This window comes from Mugil cephalus, chromosome 20 (genome assembly GCF_022458985.1).
Source record: "Mugil cephalus isolate CIBA_MC_2020 chromosome 20, CIBA_Mcephalus_1.1, whole genome shotgun sequence".
NCBI classification, from domain to species: domain Eukaryota; kingdom Metazoa; phylum Chordata; class Actinopteri; order Mugiliformes; family Mugilidae; genus Mugil; species Mugil cephalus.
The window spans coordinates 20627478-20646382 of record NC_061789.1 but is presented as its reverse complement, the minus strand read 5'-3'; the positions used below and the strand labels follow the sequence as shown (position 1 = coordinate 20646382).

The 18905-nt window shown below is 39.8% G+C and overlaps 2 protein-coding genes across 3 annotated transcripts; both read right to left on the bottom strand.

Moving 5' to 3' along the window:
* Positions 1-196: 196 nt before the first annotated feature.
* On the bottom strand, positions 197-3843 carry ptger1c (prostaglandin E receptor 1c (subtype EP1)). The gene is made up of 3 exons (XM_047571455.1): positions 3074-3843; positions 819-1718; positions 197-670 (listed from the first exon to the last, which is right to left on the bottom strand). Exons 2-3 carry the CDS (start codon positions 1716-1718, stop codon positions 401-403), a joined length of 1170 nt encoding a protein of 389 aa, XP_047427411.1. The 5' UTR covers positions 3074-3843; the 3' UTR covers positions 197-400.
* A 146-nt stretch (positions 3844-3989) lies between these two features.
* On the bottom strand, positions 3990-11209 carry LOC124997617 (adhesion G protein-coupled receptor E2). Of its 2 annotated transcripts, XM_047571450.1 has the most exons (20): positions 11081-11175; positions 10877-10962; positions 9808-9879; positions 9580-9705; positions 9329-9481; positions 9067-9219; positions 8673-8795; positions 8487-8530; positions 8292-8396; positions 7910-8063; positions 7566-7688; positions 7264-7448; positions 7006-7170; positions 6709-6903; positions 6336-6553; positions 6174-6234; positions 6002-6093; positions 5700-5868; positions 5525-5620; positions 3990-4799 (listed from the first exon to the last, which is right to left on the bottom strand). In XM_047571450.1, the coding sequence occupies exons 2-20, from the start codon at positions 10905-10907 to the stop codon at positions 4758-4760; spliced, it is 2307 nt and encodes a 768-aa protein (XP_047427406.1). In that variant the 5' UTR covers positions 10908-10962; positions 11081-11175; the 3' UTR covers positions 3990-4757. The 2 variants fall into 2 exon arrangements, with proteins under 2 accessions (XP_047427406.1, XP_047427407.1); XM_047571451.1 differs by lacking the exon at positions 9067-9219 and having other exon boundaries at positions 10877-11209.
* Positions 11210-18905: the final 7696 nt, after the last annotated feature.

Sequence of the window (18905 nt, the reverse complement as noted above, 5' to 3'; positions counted from 1 at the left end):
AAAAGTGAATGAGAGGGCGCGGTGAAACACAGAGTGGACCGGACTACTCTCTGTACTCCATGTTGAACAGAGCCACTGCCAAAAGAAGCACCGCCCACCGCGGATGCGAACCATCTCCAGCTGCTCAGCGATTGGTCAAACTCAGAGTCCGTCAAACTCTTCTCAATTGTGATTGGTCCGAATTAGCTCCACCCAAATTGTCCAACTGCAGGATTTGCAGGTGGCTGCTATTGATGAAATAACACCGGCACAGACTGCTAACTGAATGTTCATGTTGTGAAATGCTGTGTTAAGTCTGTTACACGATTTGCGGGCCAAATGGTTGCTAAATATTGACTTCAGCAAGTCCTGTGGAAAATAACACATGTACATTTTGACAACACACATGTAATGATATATTTTATTTCTGATCATAAGAGAAAACTTCCAGAGAAACATCGTCATTGCAGACTGAAGCCTTGTATCTTGTGTATGAACAGGAGCTTCTCACTGTGGATCTCTGTGTATAGCGACCACAGCAAACTCTGGAAAGCATTGTCCTCCTGAGCAAGATGTAAACCCAAGGGTCTAAAATCTGATTCCAGGAGGCTATACGTAAGGCCAGAATAAAAAATCCGTCTTTCCCAGCTGAGGCATGTCTGTGATTGAGCTGCACCACAAGAATGTGAATCTGTAGTGAAGGAAAAATATTATCACTCACAAGGTTTAACTTATTTACTAATGTGATATAGTTTCTAAAACTATATTCTCAAATAGATCTGACCACTGAAGCTCTTCTAAAGTGACAAATTCTTCAAATCATATGGATAAGTACTTACCAGAAAGGGGCCCCAGCAGACACAGGAAACCACGGTGACCATTGCCAGCTGCACCATCACCTCCACATCCAATGTAAAAAATAAAGAGGAAGATGATACTGCTGATCCACGACGAGCTCCAACTTTGTTCTGAGCGTTGTGCGACTTTATCCTGCCTCGCAGCAATGCTCCACTACTCAGGATGTTGCAGAGCAGGGAAAGAATGAGTGCAGTGAGACCCAGACATGAGAAGGCCAGAGCCAGATTAGTGTCAGCTTCAGGCTCTGATTTATGGATAGGCAAGAAACACCATGTATCCGGAAACTGGGGTTTATACTCACCCACTGCAAAAAAAGGTAGAACTGCCAGAACAATTGCAAGAGAGGACAGAAATAATACAACTCTCCACATGTGAGCCACTGTAATCATAGACGCATGAAAAAAGGGTTGGGTGATTGCCACACAACGCTCTACTGCCATGGCACAGCCAAACAGCAAAGGGCATAAGCCAAAAAAAACCATACATGCTCCAAAGACATTACAAAATTTACTGATAGGCTTTATGTTGTAAATCAGCTTGATGCGCATTTCCAATGCAAAGGCACCAGGGATTACATGACCTCCGAGGTCAGCCAAAAGCAAAGCCACTGTTAGTAGTAGAAATGATGCTTTGGCTTGGTGGCGGAATTTGACACGTGACCTAGCCAGGATGCCCAGAGCAGTCAGGTTGGAGATGATGCCAAATATCATAGTTACGCAAGACATCACTAAACCTGAAGGCTGAATGGGTGTGAAAGTGCTATTGTTCAGCCAAGACTGATCAGAGGAGTTGATCGTCCGGTTCTGGTGGAGGAAGGGCGGTGTGGATGATGGAGGAAATAAAGTCGTGAGTAAAGATGTTGTCATCATCTCCAGTGCCATCTATAGAGAATTACAAGACAAAGATTAAATAAATGCAGGCAATAATCAAGAGGATCAGATAAAGGCCAGAGAGTGTTTTGTTTAGTCAACTGTGATTTGGAAATAGAAGGAACTTATGCAATTTTGAGGTATTTTGCACAGCAGGCTGTCGTATCTCTCCTTTGCCATATAACCAGTTCACACTTTATCTACCCTCTCTTCGTGACCTTGAACTGTCATAGTGCCCGACTTTTTGTGTATTTTTAAGTCAGGGAGAGATTTATTTAAACATTCCAATAACTTTTGATCATTCTCCTGTTGTAAACTAATCCTCAATTTAAATGGGAACCAAACGTTGGGTGAAATGAAACTCAGTTTTAACTTGACATTTTTTTGGCTCAACAGTCTTTGTTTTTGATATCTGACGCTGTTAAACCAGCAGAGTGTGTCAGTTTTACATAAACCTGTTTTGATCAGCAGCGCAACAAGCACCAGAGATCGAAATGATTGCCAAAACTGGATCTGGTTCATTTCCAACTTGAGGTGAGCGAACTTCAAAGTGTTTTGAAGTTTGCTTTGTATTACAAATGTTATGGAGCTTCACATAAAATAAATAAATTCAGTGTCTCTTTTTCCATTAACACATCCATTAACTCACATTTCTGCATTTCTGTCTGCCCTTTTACTCTGTCTATAGTCAATCTACAAACATGGTGACATGCATTATATTGCTGTCAGCCAGGGCATAGTCTATGGAATATCTTCAGACAAATTCAATCTCAACATCTCAAGCAAAGTAAGGAATGTCCATGTCAGGCTCAAACTTGCTCACCTTGTATCATTGAGTTAAGACTACTTTATTTGTTTTCACTTAAACTTATTTTTTTGTGCAGAAAAAGCTCTAGATTTTGAGCTACAGTTACTAATGAATTGTTTGTAGCATTGAGAAGAAATGTCTGTTGAAAATGCATGTATGTTTGAGTTGGGACTATATTCTTTTTTTTTTTTCAGTTAGACCAACATGTAGTTATTTACTCATTGTAATGTATACACATAATGCATTTCTTTCTTTATCCAGAAAAAGCTCTTGATTTTCAGCTATACTGACTAACCCAATGAATCATTTTCTTTAGCGTGTACGCTGTTGCTCATGGAGTTAGAATACATTTATTCATATTTTTATAAATCACATTGTCACAATCATTTCATCAGAACAAGTTAAACATATTTTATCTCAACTTTACCGACGATAGTATATTCTTTTACACACATTTCATTTTAATTTACACAGATATATAACCAGGTCACAATGAGCTAAGAACGTTACCTGTGAAGTTAATCCCCATTCAATGTTCCTGAATAAGCAGTAAACCTACCTTCAGATGATGCTGGATGAATGCTGGAAGATTCTTTGGTATGGCTCCAAATAAACGAGATAAGGTGAATGTCTTGTGAGCAGAGAGCTACATTCGCTTATCAAAGACGCTCACAATAATTTGCTCTTGTTGCTCTCTCTCTGTATTTTTTTACGTGCCTCTGAAAGTTTCTCTTTCTGTCTGATCTCCCTCTCTGGAGACTCGCCAACTATTTTATCTCTCCATGCTAAACTTACATGTCCGCCCCTCTGTCCATGTCTGCTTAACTTCCTCCGATTCATCCTTTGTGCCGATCCTGTAGTGGATAACTGCAGTTTTGTAGTATTGATCCACTGTTGCTTGAATGGTCATATTAAGAGTCAGCCACTGGTAATATCACTAATAATTTCCTTGAAACAAAAAGCGATTTCTGTATCTGACTGGCTATATGGCTGTTATTATCCAGTGTTATATAAACAAAAGCTGCAGTTATCAGATGGCTTTTGAAGATTGCAAGGATGATTTGGTGCCTCAGGGATACTGGCATATACTAAAGATGACTTTGATATTTTAGAATAAATTAGAGATAAATTTATTATGTGTTTAAAATGTGACACAAGGTAAAGCAAAAACCAAAAGATAACAGCTTTCTCTCTCGTTAATGTTTGTTTTGTAATTGTAATTTGTGGGCTTCAGAGTTTTTTTCAGGCCATTATGTCTGTGATCTCACATAAACAGGAGGCAAAGGGGTAGGGTCTCCCATTTCCTCTTTGTATATAATTGTTTTGTTTTAGGTTGTACAGGCAAATCCTGCTGTATGTGGCACGGGGTGTGAACGGGAAAAGTAGCAGAATACTTTTGAGCCATGACATTAGTCATTCTGTCATTCTGCTCTTAATAGGTGGCTTATTCTTTATAGAAAATCAGATGCCTTGAATATGAGTTCATATATAATATCAGAATATTTATTCTGTTTAAAGCTCCCAGTAGAAAACAGCAAAACACTTCTTCTTAAAATATTTAAAACTACAGCTAAACAATTCACATGTTGAAAGACATGCAATGCAAAAATGAAAAAGGTGCACAAAGGTGACTATTTTCAACTTCAACACAATTCCAATGTCCAATTATATAGTTAACTACTATATGCTATACTATATACTACTATATACTTCTAATCATGTTAATATTGCAGAAAGTGCTAAGTAAAGGTATTTCTGAAATTGCAGTTTCAAACATAAATAAACAAAATTTGATACAATATACAGTGCATGAATGCCCAGCAAAATACTGTAAACATATTTAAAATATAGCTCTGTTTCAAACTGTCCTTGGGTCCAGGATCAATAAAAAATAATTAAAAAATCCTCAGAAATAGCTGTACGATTGTCTTTGTTAGTTGAATAAAGTACCTGGATAAGACAACAAGCATTTTTAAATAAACAGGTCAAAACAGGTCTTCATCATCATAATGCAAATTTCAACATTTGTTGTCTTAAATTAGTCATAGATCCTGATATCCTTAGCTTGTTTTGAATGACTGAAATCCAGTGGATTATTTCATATGTTTAACGACAACGATCTTCGCAAAAAAATTTATAAAAGAAAAGAAAATGATGCGTCGGCTACATATGGCAGGGCAATAGTGGACTGTGAAATGGCAGTCTTCAGCAGATCAGTTTCTCCCAAGTCCCCACTGAGCTCCTCAAATGTGAGACTCCCCTGTGTCGTGGCTGCTCTTGGATGTCTAAGGACAGGGAAGGGGAGAGACAGTTCAGTTAATCATGAAAACTCCTGCACTTTCATCATTAGGAAGGCCTTTGTTTGTCACTAATATGCTCCATTTCACACCGCATGTAATACCTCTTCATCTTTAAATTTGGAAAGAAACAGGTGTTTAACTTTGGAATGGATCAATCATCAATGATTTAACGCCATTAAAGAGGACACATTGCACTTTCATTGTTTTCATAGAGTTTAATTGTGTGCATGCAAAAGGTGTGAAAAATTAGAAAAGGCAATTACCCTCCTGCAGGAATCCCTGCTCCTAAGCTGTCTGGAATGCTCTTTGCAGCAAATTTTTTTTTTAAATTGCTAATTTACATATTAAATATGTAATAGAGTGACTGTCCAAAATCAAATGACAAGAATGGAATGAGTGTTCAAGAGGGACTTCTCAATGAAAATGGAGCAAAGAGTGTTCCAGATGCTGCAACATGAGATACATGTTTTGAAACTTAAATCATACAAACTTAGTTTAGTAGAATCCTGAAAATTTTAATTTATTTTATTTGTTTTGTGGATCATTAAAGTTTATCTCAGCCTACGTCCAAGTCTATTCAGTTATCCCACTATTGGTCAAATGTCAACCCATGCTTAATCTATTGGATTTCATTTTACTCTTGCTTGATGAGCAATCTAGGCGCTTGTTTGATAAAGAATTGCCATAGTGGAATATAAATATCTGCTTACATGTGCTTTGCTGGAGAGGGAGCTACTAAACTGAGAGTAGCTCTTCTTCCGAGGTGCGCAGAATCTGGAAAGGATGTTTCTATACTCATCCCGCACCTGAAATCAGAATACAAATTGAGTCTTCATAAGAGGTGGCAAAGCGTTTTTTCTTTATTTTTAGAGAAACTGGACCGACCTGTTTGGAAAACAGACAGTGCATGACAAAGAGCATCAGGCCCTGGAGGCTGCCGAGGATGGTGAACAAGTAGGACATGGCTATGGTGCCCTTCTGAAACTGGAAACAACCGAAAATCCACATGGTGCCCAGTATACACAGCTGAGCCACTGCAGTGATGACGAATGCCCTGCAGGAGGCAATGTGAGCTCATGAAGGACATTTCTGATGCACCTCAACAGTCTAACCATGGCAAACGTATGACTCAGAGTAAGGTATGAATCTGACAGTTGCTGGCAGTTTGTGTGTCAGATCTGACTTACTTTATTTTCTGCAGTTTGTCCAGGTCAGGGTTCAGACTGGAGAACTTCTCTGCCAACTTCCACACAGTGATGAGAAAGAAGAAAATGTTTATCTAAAAGAAAACAAAGATGAGGTTAGACAACCGCATGGGGACACCATTTAAATCGCAATACAATTTTCTCAAATCCTTACAATGATGATCAGGCAGGCAGGGCCAAAGAAACTCCAAATGGACTCCAAGTTTAGCCAGCAACTGAAATGCAAACAGCTCATTGCTCTATATTTCAAAGTAACTTTGAAATTCAAGATTGAATTAAAATTTCAATAGCAGTAGAGGAAACAAAGGGAACTTACTATGTCTTGGTGCCATAGCCTTTGGGATTAACTAATGCAGAGACAGCAACAATCACTGCTGGGACGCCATAGCCACCTGCCAACATGTAGCTGGTTTTGAAGTTTGCATTAAAGACCAGGACTACCATCCTAAAGAGTTGTATTCCTTCCAAACACATCCAGCAAAATGCTGCCAGGTAGAAGAAATGCAGCAGCCCTGCTACCACTCCACAGCCAACCTAAAGGGCGGAGAGAGGGATCAGGATAACGGCTGGGAAAATGGACACATGATGAAAGAGATGGAAACGAAGAGCAATGTGACTTATTGTCTATGCCTCCACTGCATTTGCAGGTAGCTAAAACTTTTGCTCGCAGTAAACTTTTGTATATTTACCCGGTTCGTTGTCTGAGAGATGCCTGAAAGGAAGACGAGGTTAGCAATAAAGAGGCTGATGCAGAGGTGAAGGTGGATGGTGGTTCTTGGGCTTTTTATGGAACGGATCATTGAGAACGTCAAGATGCAGATGAACAGGCAAACCAGTGATAGGGACAGGCCCACCCAGGTGAGCAGCTGCAGCTCAAACCTGTCCTGTTGGGACAGAGATGGGGTGGTTACTTTACAAAACACAAAAAGCTGCCTCAGCTATAAACATTATGGGTGACATCATTGTGCATCGAAGGGAGTGTTAACCTCCATCTCATAGAGGGCCATGAGCACAGCAAAGCTGCTCAGATGATTACAGGAACACACAGTGTATTTCAGATTGGACTCCACTACACTGCAGCCACGAGCAGACCATGACCCTCCGTTCCAAGAAGAATCCCAGAACACACACATGTGGGGAGTATCATTTGACTGTAAAATAAATAAATACACCAGACATAATGGCTGTTAGTTAACAGTTAAACAATTTGAAACAGAACACAAATATATTTCTTGTTTACCTACCGTCAGGTGGTACAAAGTAATGTTGACTGGCTCTTTGAGAAGGCTTGTGTTTCTGTTACTGACAGTAACAGTCACCACTTTGGAGTTTATCTGAAAGGTCTGGTTCTCTTGTGGTTTCATCCCATCATAGAACTGTGCAGAGTCTTCCAGGTTTAAATAGCTCAACAAGGACACTGTTGTGAAGCCTATTACAAGAATGAGAGGATTACTTTGTATTATTGTGTGGAAAAGGATTACATTTGGGAGTCAGCTGTCTTCATGAAAGTTTTTTGAAATGTGTTGTTTACAAGCATGACTGTTACCGGGGTAATGTGAGGGATCTCCAGCAGCTGTCTCCAGCTGGATGTCCAGCTGAGCTTGCTTAGATGGTAAAGTCTTAGCCCCTTGGGGTAACACAGGCTCTTTATGTACAAACATCGCCAGCTCTGCACCCAGACACAAAAGCAAGCTTTTTATGAACATGCACTGTTTGTCTGCAAATGCAATACATGACATCAGTAGAACTAATACACCAGTTATCTGATAACTGGTGTATTAAAATCCCTGAGACCTTTGAAAAAGTAAACAGTTTTTGATTAGGATTTAAAAGCTGAGACTGAACTGTACACATCTTCATGACCAGGAAAAAAATCAGTTTCTATTTAACCTGAGTGAGTGGAGGATCTATTTGCTCCTGGGGCATCAATGAAGGGTCCTATGAGCCTCAGAATGTACTCCACCAAGTCCAGAAAGTTGGAGACTTTCCTGTTATCGTGGAAGGCTCCACCGGACAAGAGCTCATCAATGATAGACAGCAGTCTCTACAGTGACAGGAGAGGAGGCGGAGAGGGAGTGGTGGGGAGCAGAGAGAAACAAGAAACACAGTCAGACTGTGACAGACTCTCAGTCTGCATACCACGTCAGGTCAACATAAACAGTCTACAGTGTGCAGACATGTGGATACCATGTGACTGTGCTTGAAGGGGCTAGAATTTCCTGTTTCTATTCCTGTTGTGAAGATCTTGAATTTGCATTGCATTGAATTTTACCTTTAATAAGTCCTCTTCACCAAGCCCCTTTAGACTTTTGTTCTCTGCTAGCGTCTGATAATAACCCTTCAGCTGGTTCACAAGGCCGTGTGCATTGGGAAATGTCTGGAGGAGGGATTTGTGTGGAGGATGAAACAAATGTATGAGACAATGGACTATTTAATGAACAGTGAACATTTTTCAATGTGGAGTTACCTCGTTCAGGTTGTTCATTTCATTGATAACATCATAGTTAAATTCTGAGAAAAAAAGGAAGTTAGATCCGTAAAATGAGCTTCCTGGTGTTTACTGCATACTTAAATGTTCTTTTTAAATATTTACTGAGCAAACACCAGTTTAGCTTTGTATGCTGGAAAAAGTTTAGTGCTGTGGCGTTCTTACCGGTGCAGTGAGACTTTTCTCTGCCGTAGTTAGTGAACCCTACGTGGCATTCACAGTAATGGCCACTGGGTCCCTGGTAGCACGTTCCATTTCCGCAGATTGTCTTCTTAATCACACATATGTCTAAAATGGAAACAAATGAGTGACAGGAAAATGGTTACACTCTGTGTTTTAGTCGGTGGTCGAGGAAACAATAAATAGCCCAGAGCACTGTAATGTTCAGAATACAGAATGGTGCTTGGTAATTTATGAGCACATAAAAAAAGTACATTAGAATTAGAATAATTACTTCATAAAATAACAGAAGAAGAGATTTAAAATTAGCTAAGAATAGAAAGGTCACATTTATTATAAGTTTACATTGAGACTTGAGAGGATCAGAACAACATGTTACCTGTACACATAACATTTTCACCATGAAGGAAAGTTTTCTCCTTAGCACTTGGGTAAAACCCATCCTTACAACTGCAGAAATAATGTGGGATTGTGTTTTTACATATGGCATTAGGTCCACATATGTCTGTGGTTTCCAAACATTCGTTGATATCTTAAAGCAAGGATAAGAACAGAAGAGATTTAAAATTAGCTAAGAATAGAAAGGTCACATTTATAATAAGTTTACATTGAGACATGAGAGGATCAGAACAACATGTTACCTGTACATGTAACATTTTTATCATGAAGGAAAGTTTTCTCCTTAGCACTTGGGTAAAACCCATCCTTACAACTGCAGGAATATTGTGGGATTGTGTTTTGGCATATGGCATTAGGTCCACATATGTCTGGGGTTTCCAAACATTCGTTGATATCTTAAAGCAAGGATAAGAACAGAACTTTCAGTGATGAGAGCTGGAAACTTTTATCAGACATGAATTACAGTCTCGGTCATGGTTTCAAGATGCCTTACCTTTACAAGTCACATTAGTTTGGAGTCTGAAACCTTCGTCACACTCGCAGTAGAAGCTGCCATTTGTATTCTTACAGTTCCCATTGTCTCCACATGGGTTTATCAAATCATTGCATTCATCCTCATCTTAATCAAGGAAAAGATGATGTGAAAAAAGGTGGAGTACATGCTACAACATGGCTGTTTTTATATATAGGACTGAATGTGAAATAACTTTGTTTTCCATACCAACACATTTGCCCCTCTTTCTACCAAATCCCTTAGGGCAGCCTTTTGACGTGGTGAAGAAGAGGAACAGAGCTGAAAAGCAAGCAAGGAACTATCAGTCTGTAAAAGAGTTCATGAAAAAAAATCATTATCCCTTAAACTAGTCTAATGTGACAAATCTCTTTCACGATCATAAAATATGTAAATATTGCTGGGAAATCAACTGGTTTGCTTCGCTGCCTAAGTAATATTAGAACGTTGGCACTTTTTTCTTCCAAAATGACCAGCACCCAGTTGTCTGTGCATTTACTCCAATGTACGAGGATTCAGTTCAGCTGACACGGCAAAAGTCCCGAAACGCGGGGAAAGAGTCCGTTTTTAGGAGTTTCCTGTATGACATCATTCAAGATTATGCCTAAAATACATAACTACTTTTGTTGTTTTATGCCCTTTAATACCAGTATTTCACACAAGAAAATAGTCACAGAGAAAATTGTTGAGATGCACGAACCACCAAAGTTAGGCAAAGCAAAGTGTGTTTTTTGGGTGATATGGGAGCTCTTGATCATTTCATTACAAATTTAAGGGGATGTCTTAAAATGCAAGATAAAGGCTGATAAATGTTATCTTCATATCTGCTAATAGGTAACACACAACATATCAAGTCTGTGACCGTGCCATTCCCACATTTTACCTGCATATGTCATGATCGCTGAATCACAACACATTTCTCGCTGTCATGGCAACACACTGTTTTTTTTTTTTCTCTCTCTCTCTCTGAAGGTGATGTGTGATTGTGATTGCTATCAGGCAACAAGTAGTGCATGCCGTGAGGAGAGGGGGCTGAGTTTTATCTTTTTTAGTACTGTGGCAGTTTTTCACCACAGTGAAACTACAGACAAATACTGTCAGACAGACAGTAATGCAGTAAATGGAATTTCAAAATTCAGTAAAATAAAGTAATACAGAATTTGGAAATAGAGATTAGTATATTACTACAATACAAGACATATACATGACATTTTTATTGTCTTAAAGGTTTTCCCCCCTATTCTAAGTACTGTGCAAATGGACGGCTGATGTGACTCACCCAGTATCACGAGGATCCTCCTGCTGGTCATGGTGAAAACGTAAAAAGCATACAGATCTGTAAACCTTTCTTGTCCTTTCAACTTTTTCTCAAGTTCTCTTAGTTGTTTGGAAAAAAAAATAAGAAAAGTAAAGCGGAAAAATACGTACGAATCCTCTCGCCAATTTGATGTCTATGGAAGAAGAAGCTACTCTATATAACAATACCAGAAATTCCTCAAATTAAAATAGCAATATTATAGCATATTACTATATGTCATAGAATGACTGCCCCGATGTCTTCGCCTGCCTCTGTCTGTACCACACATCTGATGTGACTGTACTGAAGGATATCCTGAAATGAGCAGATTTTTAGGAGGAGGCGTTTCTCTCTCCGACTGTGGTTAGAATGAGCTCAACTCTTTTTTTTCTCTTTGGGTTGGGTTGAGAAAAAAAAGTTACGGCTGCTCACTTCATTCTAGCAAATGTGTTTATCCGACTTTGTTAAACTCTTTTATTTTCTTTCGCCCTTGTTGGTTAGGGGGCAGAGGGGTTAAGAGGGGTTTAGATTGTTAGACAGGTCATTGTGTTTCAGAGTACGGCTGGCTGGGATACCCTCCCATAGACACAGCCTGCTGACTATAGCAATGACACATTTATGGATATTGCCCCCGAGTGCCTCTGTATGAGACAATGGAAAAAATGTTGAGTTTGGAAAAGGCTAAAACAATCTAAACTTCTGCTGTTCTATTTTCCACAGACAACAGACTATACCCTGCATGTAATTCTCCATTAGCTGAAGATTAGTCTACTGTACTTGTATTCAATACTGGTACATATTCAAATTGTCTTTAATCCTCACAGGGAACACAAATGTAGTATACTAGCCCTTACAAACCAAATTTAGGTAAAACCCTGAAAAACTGTGAAAGACAGGAAGTACATAATGTTCTTTGCTTGTTGATGCGTTAACACATTTTTTTTTTCATCGTATGTGTGCACAGAAGGTGTGATTACAGGCATGCTGCATATGACCTTACACATCTGTGTTGGCTGGGGTGAGCTGAACACTTAAGGAAATGAAATCATATCGTACCTATGAGACAAGCCTGACGAAACAAAACAAATTGTTGTGTTTTCAGCAACTTTCATGTTCCAGCTCCCAGTGGCGAGGTCATTCACACTTCACACAAACAATAATGGGGCTTTTGGCCTTTGTGGGTCTTGGAACACGAAGACAGATAGCAGGCCTCAAGGGACTGTTAGTGTAGCACATAACATACTCGCAGAGGAGCCGAGACATGGACTGTAAAAATATCAGAGTGTGAACTGAATTTATGTTTAAATATATACTACTATTAAATTGTGATGGGGTACACTCATTGTTGTGATTTTGAATGCACCGTCCGACTCGGGCCTTTCTGCGTGGAGTTTGTATGTTCTCCCTCTGTCAGACGTCCTCATGAGGTTCTTTGATGATTCTAAATTGACCGTAGGTGTGAGAGTGAATGGTTTCCTGTCTCTCTCTGTTCGTCACGTAAGGCGACCTGGGATAGGCTCCAGCACTCCCATGACCCTTCAGAAGACAGCCGGTTACAGAAAATGAATGAATGAATTATTATTTAAGAGTGACTAAACAATGTCAACATCTTAACACCTAATAGCACTTTTGCACATAGGCTGTATCCAAGAGATAAATCTGTTCCATTTGAGTTGGCTGACCGTCTTTTTATCAAAGAAGGATTTCAGGTCAGTATGATCATGGCAGGCACCCAGGGCTTACTCTGTTATCTCACAGCCGTCTTCCTGTCTATACCAAGATAGTGTACTTACGGAGCTTCGGGTGTGTTGTGTTGGATGTCTTTGTTTTCTTTGGTGTTCTTTCTGTATTCTCAAACAATGAGCAGGGACTTCAGTGTGGCCCAGCTATCTCAACAACTTCCAGACAAAGCCTCAACTGAAAGGTCATAATGGAGTCTTTTCAGTCTGGTCTAACGGATTTGCGTGCGTCTTACACTGAGCGCTGTAACTATCATTCTTTCCCAATAAAACAGTCTGAATCAGAACTGTTGTGCAGATGATGCAATGGCTACTGCAATGTGGAATAGTGTTGAAGTTCTTTCACATGCAAAAAAGGCCTGTAAATGTTTAAGACTTAAATAATGGGTAACATGACTACGCAGCATGAATTCATTTTGAAGCCTGTCGAAAATTTGCTAAATAATCTATGTGTGATTTTGCGACACCACCAACTGCTCAACATGCAGTTGGTTTGTGGTTATGCAAGTTGCTGAATTTCTAAATTTGCAACCATACCATGGTGGTTGCCGGTAAGACATCTTTGAGAGCCCGCTAACCACGGAGAGAGAAAGTCAGGCTATCTAGTAAAATAACACGCAAATGTCAAATTTCCTGCCTGATTTCCACCTTATCAGTATGTGACATCTAAACTGTTGGATCATAGAACACTGAAAGCATTACTCTTACATTCTCACTTCCTTTTTCAACCTAGTTACTCACAAATACAAACTGAAATAATACTTGTAAAACTAGAGTAAATAAAATCTCCCTATATCTGACAGACTGACCTACATGAGATAAAAACTGAACAAGCAATTAGTTTATTTCACACATAAGCTAACACAATATGCACTACTGTCATCTGTCTCATGGCTGTAGATCAGGTCTGGTGAATACACAGGCATAATCTATAGCTCCTTGTGAATCTCACATCTCACTGTCATTTAATCAACTTGGACCTGTTAACTTCAGCAGTTTGCCAAGAGACCGTGGTTTCAAACTCGTCACGGTGCATGCTCTACTGCAAAGGCACTCTCTATCTGTGACTACTCTGTCTCCCCCCGCTTCTACTTTTCACTCTTGCACATCCTGTCACATGTTTAGTTGCTCTTCTGCCTACTTTAATGGTAACTGTACCCGAAATACTTGTAAATGTAGTTTATTTGTAAATTTAGATTAGATTCAACTTTATTATGCACAGGTACACTGCAATGTTTGTGCTGCACAGTTTGGCATCTGTGCAGCACAGTCCAGTAATGCAGTGGCTATGTGGTGGATATGGTGCAGCAGTCTTTAGTCAGAGAGGGAGTGAGGAGCTGAAGGGTGTGAGTGGACTGGTGTGTAGGGGTCAGCGGAGGGTATAGTTTAGTATGGTCACAGCTCTGGGGTAAAGTTATTCCTCACTCTGCTGGTCCTGTGCTCCTGAAGGTCTAGCTGAATGTTCAGCTGTCAAAGATATAAGTACAATGGTATTAGAAACATCTGGAGGACCTTATGAAAATTTGGAAACCGTCTCTCCAGTAAATCTTTCTGAATTCACTTCAATAATTTCACTTCTTAAACCAACTTCTTCTAGATCTACCCTGACTACATTGCTCAAGGAGGATTTTCTATTAACACTTCCATATCAAGTCTTTAATTAAGCTTTTACAAAATCATTCAACTACAGATCAATATCCAACCTTCCTTTTATTTCTAAAATTCTAGAAAGGTTGTTGATAATCAGTTACGTGACCATTTAAACAGGAATGGCTTCTTGAGTTTCAGTCAGCTTCCATCACAGTACAGAAAGACACAAAAGTCTGGTTAAATTTACCAGCGATCTCCTCATGGATTCAAACAATGGACTTGTCTCTATCAGTCTTTGTCAGTCACGTGAATGACATGCCCCCATCACCATTTTGGAAAATGGAAAACAAAAGGAAAACGAGGAGATACTGAGACAAACTCAGCAAAGATATCAGGGACAGGTACTTGGCCAAGTTGGTCACTATAGATAATATCAATCCGTTTGACCTGAGGGCAAACAGCTGCTGCCTCCAACTTCTTCCCTGGAATTTACAAACTATCTGGTATGTCAGAATCAGAATCAGAATTACTTCATCGATCACAGGGGGAAATACTTTTCGTTACAGCAGCTCCAACCCAAAGTGTACCAGTGTTAAGAACAAAGAGCACTGTAAGCATTAAGAATAAGTAAGAGAATGTAAAAAATATAAGAAATATATATATATAACAATATGTACAAGTATAAGTGAACCTGTGTTCTGAGTTGTTACTCTACAGTGACATTAAATATGGGGTACTGCACAGCGGGAAAAATGATTGCACATGGTGAGAATATATAAGGAAATATATACACAATATATATAAGTATATGAAAATAATAAAGTGTAGCATGTGTTATTGCACATCTCAGTAGCAATATATTTATAAACATGGGTTATTGCACATAGTAAAGACCAGAGTCCCCTAGCATACAGGGGAGCTGCAGATCGTTCTGCTCAGACCATGTGACAAAGTTGTCCACAACAGTCCTGTACTCCACCTCGTCACCCTTGCTGATGCATCCAACCACTGCAGAGTCATCAGAAAACTTCTGTAAATGACAGGTCTCCTTGCAGTGGTTGAAGTCCGTGGTGTAGATGGTGAAGAGAAAGGGAGAGAGGACATATACTGTGGTCTGCCAGTCAGGTAGTCAACAATCCACGACACATGGGGGGAATCCACCTGCATCGCCATCATCTTCTCACCCAGAAGAGCCGGGCAGATGGTGTTGAAAGCACTAGAAGCAGTCAAAAAAATATGACTCTCACAGTACTTGCCACCTTGTCCAGGTGGGTGTAGACACGGTTGAGCAGGAAGATGATGGCATCCTCAACTCCAAGTTGGAGCTGGTAGGCAAACTGGAGGGGGTCCAAATGTGGCTTGACCACGGGTCGGAGTTGCTCTAAGATGAGTCTCTCCAGGGTCTTCATGATGTGGGAGGTCAGCGCCACAGGTCTGTAGTCCTTCGAGACACCAGGTCGTGGCGTCTTCAGCACAGGAACTAGGCAGGATGTCTTCAACGCATCACAGGGACTCTCTACGGACTCAGGCTCATGTTGAAGACATTCTGAAGATTTCCACAGAGCACAGGTTTTGAGCACCCTGGGGCTGACCCCATCAGGCCTGCAGCCTTGCCAGAGTGAAGTTTCCCTAGCTGTCTTCTAACAGTCGGCAGTGATGATCACAGTTGATGGCCATTGAGTGCATGCTTATTGTTTTCTTTGAAACAATTACCTTCTAATTCCAGGTCTTTCGTGAAGCTCTCCACACGGGGTCCTTGGCTTTTGGACAACTCTTCTGATAATTCTTTTCACTTCTCTGTCAGAAATCTTGCGAGAAGCACTTGGTCGTAGGCGGTTTATGGTCGAATGATGTTCTTTCCACTTCTAGATTATGGCCCCAACAGTGCTCACTGGAACTTACAGAAATTTAGAAATCCTCCTGTAACAAATGTCAACAGAATATTTAGCAACAATAAGGTTGCGAAGGACTTTAGAGAGTTCTTTGCTTTTACCCATGATGAGATGGTCCTTGAGTGATACCTTGATAATGATACACCATTTTAAAGGCCATTAGTGTGGACTGAACCAGCTGATAATCATTTGCACTGACAAGGGGCAGGATGGTTTTCTGATCACTGATAGATTTCAACTGGTGTCTTGGCTTTCTGTGTCTTTTTCCACCTCCCTTTCTGTGTGTGTTCAAAGCTTTTTCCCTCTGTTGTTTTACATTATTACACACAAGTTGATTTTTGAGCTTATTTCATTTGGTTTCTTTCTATGTATGGATTACTTTGGTTGTTACCAACACCAGATGAAAATTTCATGTCAATAGCACCTTTAGAAATAACTTTATTATGACAAATTGTGATGTGTTCAATAATAATATTTTACCCATTGTATATATTTTTTAATTTAGTTTCTTCTCTCTTACTAGTCATCCCGTTCTATACTACAACTGAATAGCACATTAGCTGCTCCTCCATCTTCTAGTGAGTGTCTCTGGCCTGGAGTTGTGTGTTACTGACCTGTGGAACTCCGTACTACATCTGTTGTTGTGGTCTCATCAACCAGCTCAGTCTTCATGGCCTGCAGTTATCCACTGACAGATGTTCTCCTGCTGGTCTCTTCTCTGTCTTTTCTGTCTCTGCCCAGCTAGACTTGAAAAGATGGGTCCCTCCATATGAATTGGGTTTTGCTCAAGGTTTCTTCCTGCTAAAAGGTTGTTTTTAATCTTCATGATTGCTCTGGGGGTTTCAGGCCAGGTTTCAGGCTGGATGTTCTAAAGCATCTTGAGACAATTTGTATGTTATTGACACTATATAAATAAAATAGAATTGAAGTGAATTAATGTAGTTAATTTCAAAATTTGATGTATGCCGTTTCTGTTCAAATTTGAAATATATCGATGTAAAGAGATGAATGGATGTCAAAATTACACTGAAAACCCTGAACAGCTTTTAAACGTGTTCAACCCTCTGCTCTTCTTGACACAACATAAGTGACATTTCCTTTTATAGATGAGAAAATATAGCACATAGAGGAACTCTGCTCACGTGGTCTCCACACCCACGCAGGTTCAAGCCAATGTGTTATAGAGGGCTGACATCATAGTGGAAGAATGACAAACACTTTTTGTGAGTCTGCTACAATTGTGTTGATGACTTTATATAATGTGTTGAGATTATTCTGAAGAGGTGTTTAACATGCTACTGACTGGGTTCTGTTGCATTACCTACAAAACTTTTTTTTTTTTTTTTTAAAAGGGGAAATATCAGCGTTGTTAGGGGAGTGTACATGTCATTTTAAGGTTGTTATTTCTCTGATATATTTCCTCTTTTCTTTTGAGCTCTGGTGAGAACCAAGCACTTCATGATTTTTTATGTTTATGTGAAAGTTGTTTAAGCATCGTGCATTCAAATTGATGTTTTGAAAAAAACAACAACAATATAAAACTGAATGCACCAAACAAGCTTTTAATACAACGTTCAACTCTAAATGAAGTTAAAGTTGGAGAGTATGTTTTTTTGGTTATGGTTAAATTGCATCACCTTGAGGAAGAAAGTAGGAATTACACCATTAGGCAGCAAGATGTTTTTCTTAAAAGGGCAAATGTTTTGTTTAAATCGTTTTTGTTTTAATTTTGTTTAAATCGTCATCCTAATCTAAGAATGTAGAGGCAGTAATACATGTATCACTTCTAGGGCACCTTACACATTAGTTTTCCTTAAAAAGACAATTCTTCTTGCTGGTGGAGATAAGGGCAGTGTGTTTTTCAATAGAGAGACCGTATTAGATTTAATGTCATTTTTAGACTTGAGAATTTGTCTTACCAGTTACACAAATGGAACAACACTTTACCTCCTGGGTTCGAAATTAAAGTGGATCCACCAACTCAGCAAGTAAGTTTAAAGGAATTTCTTAAAGATGCTGACTTAAGCATTATGAACACGATGCTGGTTTACATTTTACAGGACCAAAGCCAGAGGGCTGCTCTCAGGGAAATGATCAAACCATGTTTTATGTTAACAGAAAAATAGACTTGCACTGCAACACCCTCCCTAAACACCCGTGCTGAAACAGATCTTTGGACTATGTTTTCTGGTCACACATGGCTTATGATAGTATTCACTGAAATTATTATGCAGTGTTGCTACATTTTTTTTTTAATATATATAATAATCTGAACTGTGCTCCTGCACTGGGGTGGTTTTCGGGGCCAGGTCCCCTAACCCAACTCTGGGCCCTGGTGATGGTCTCACTCATATTTAGGGAATGCCCACATGCATGTGTGGTGTGAGTCCCACCTAATAAGGACTGGACTGCTCTTTCATTCTATCACTATGTGCCCTATCTTTGACTTAGCTCTTCTATTGGAGGCACCCTTACACTCCTGGACACTTTCTACAGATTTACACAGAAACCCTCTGGACCCCCTCAATAACTGAGTGACGTGACTCAGAAAGGACAGGATTCTCTCCACCAGTTCCTACCAGCACCACATGCCTCCCTTCCTCTGTCCGTCCTTCCACGTCTTCTCTGTCCTTTGTTCTCCCCCTCTATTCACTGTGGTGTAGCACTGCACTCCCTGCCACACAACGTCACTCCACTCAATAAAGATCAACAAGGTAGTTCCCAGGGAGGGATGGTGATGGTCACACACACACACACACACACACACACACACACACACACACACACACA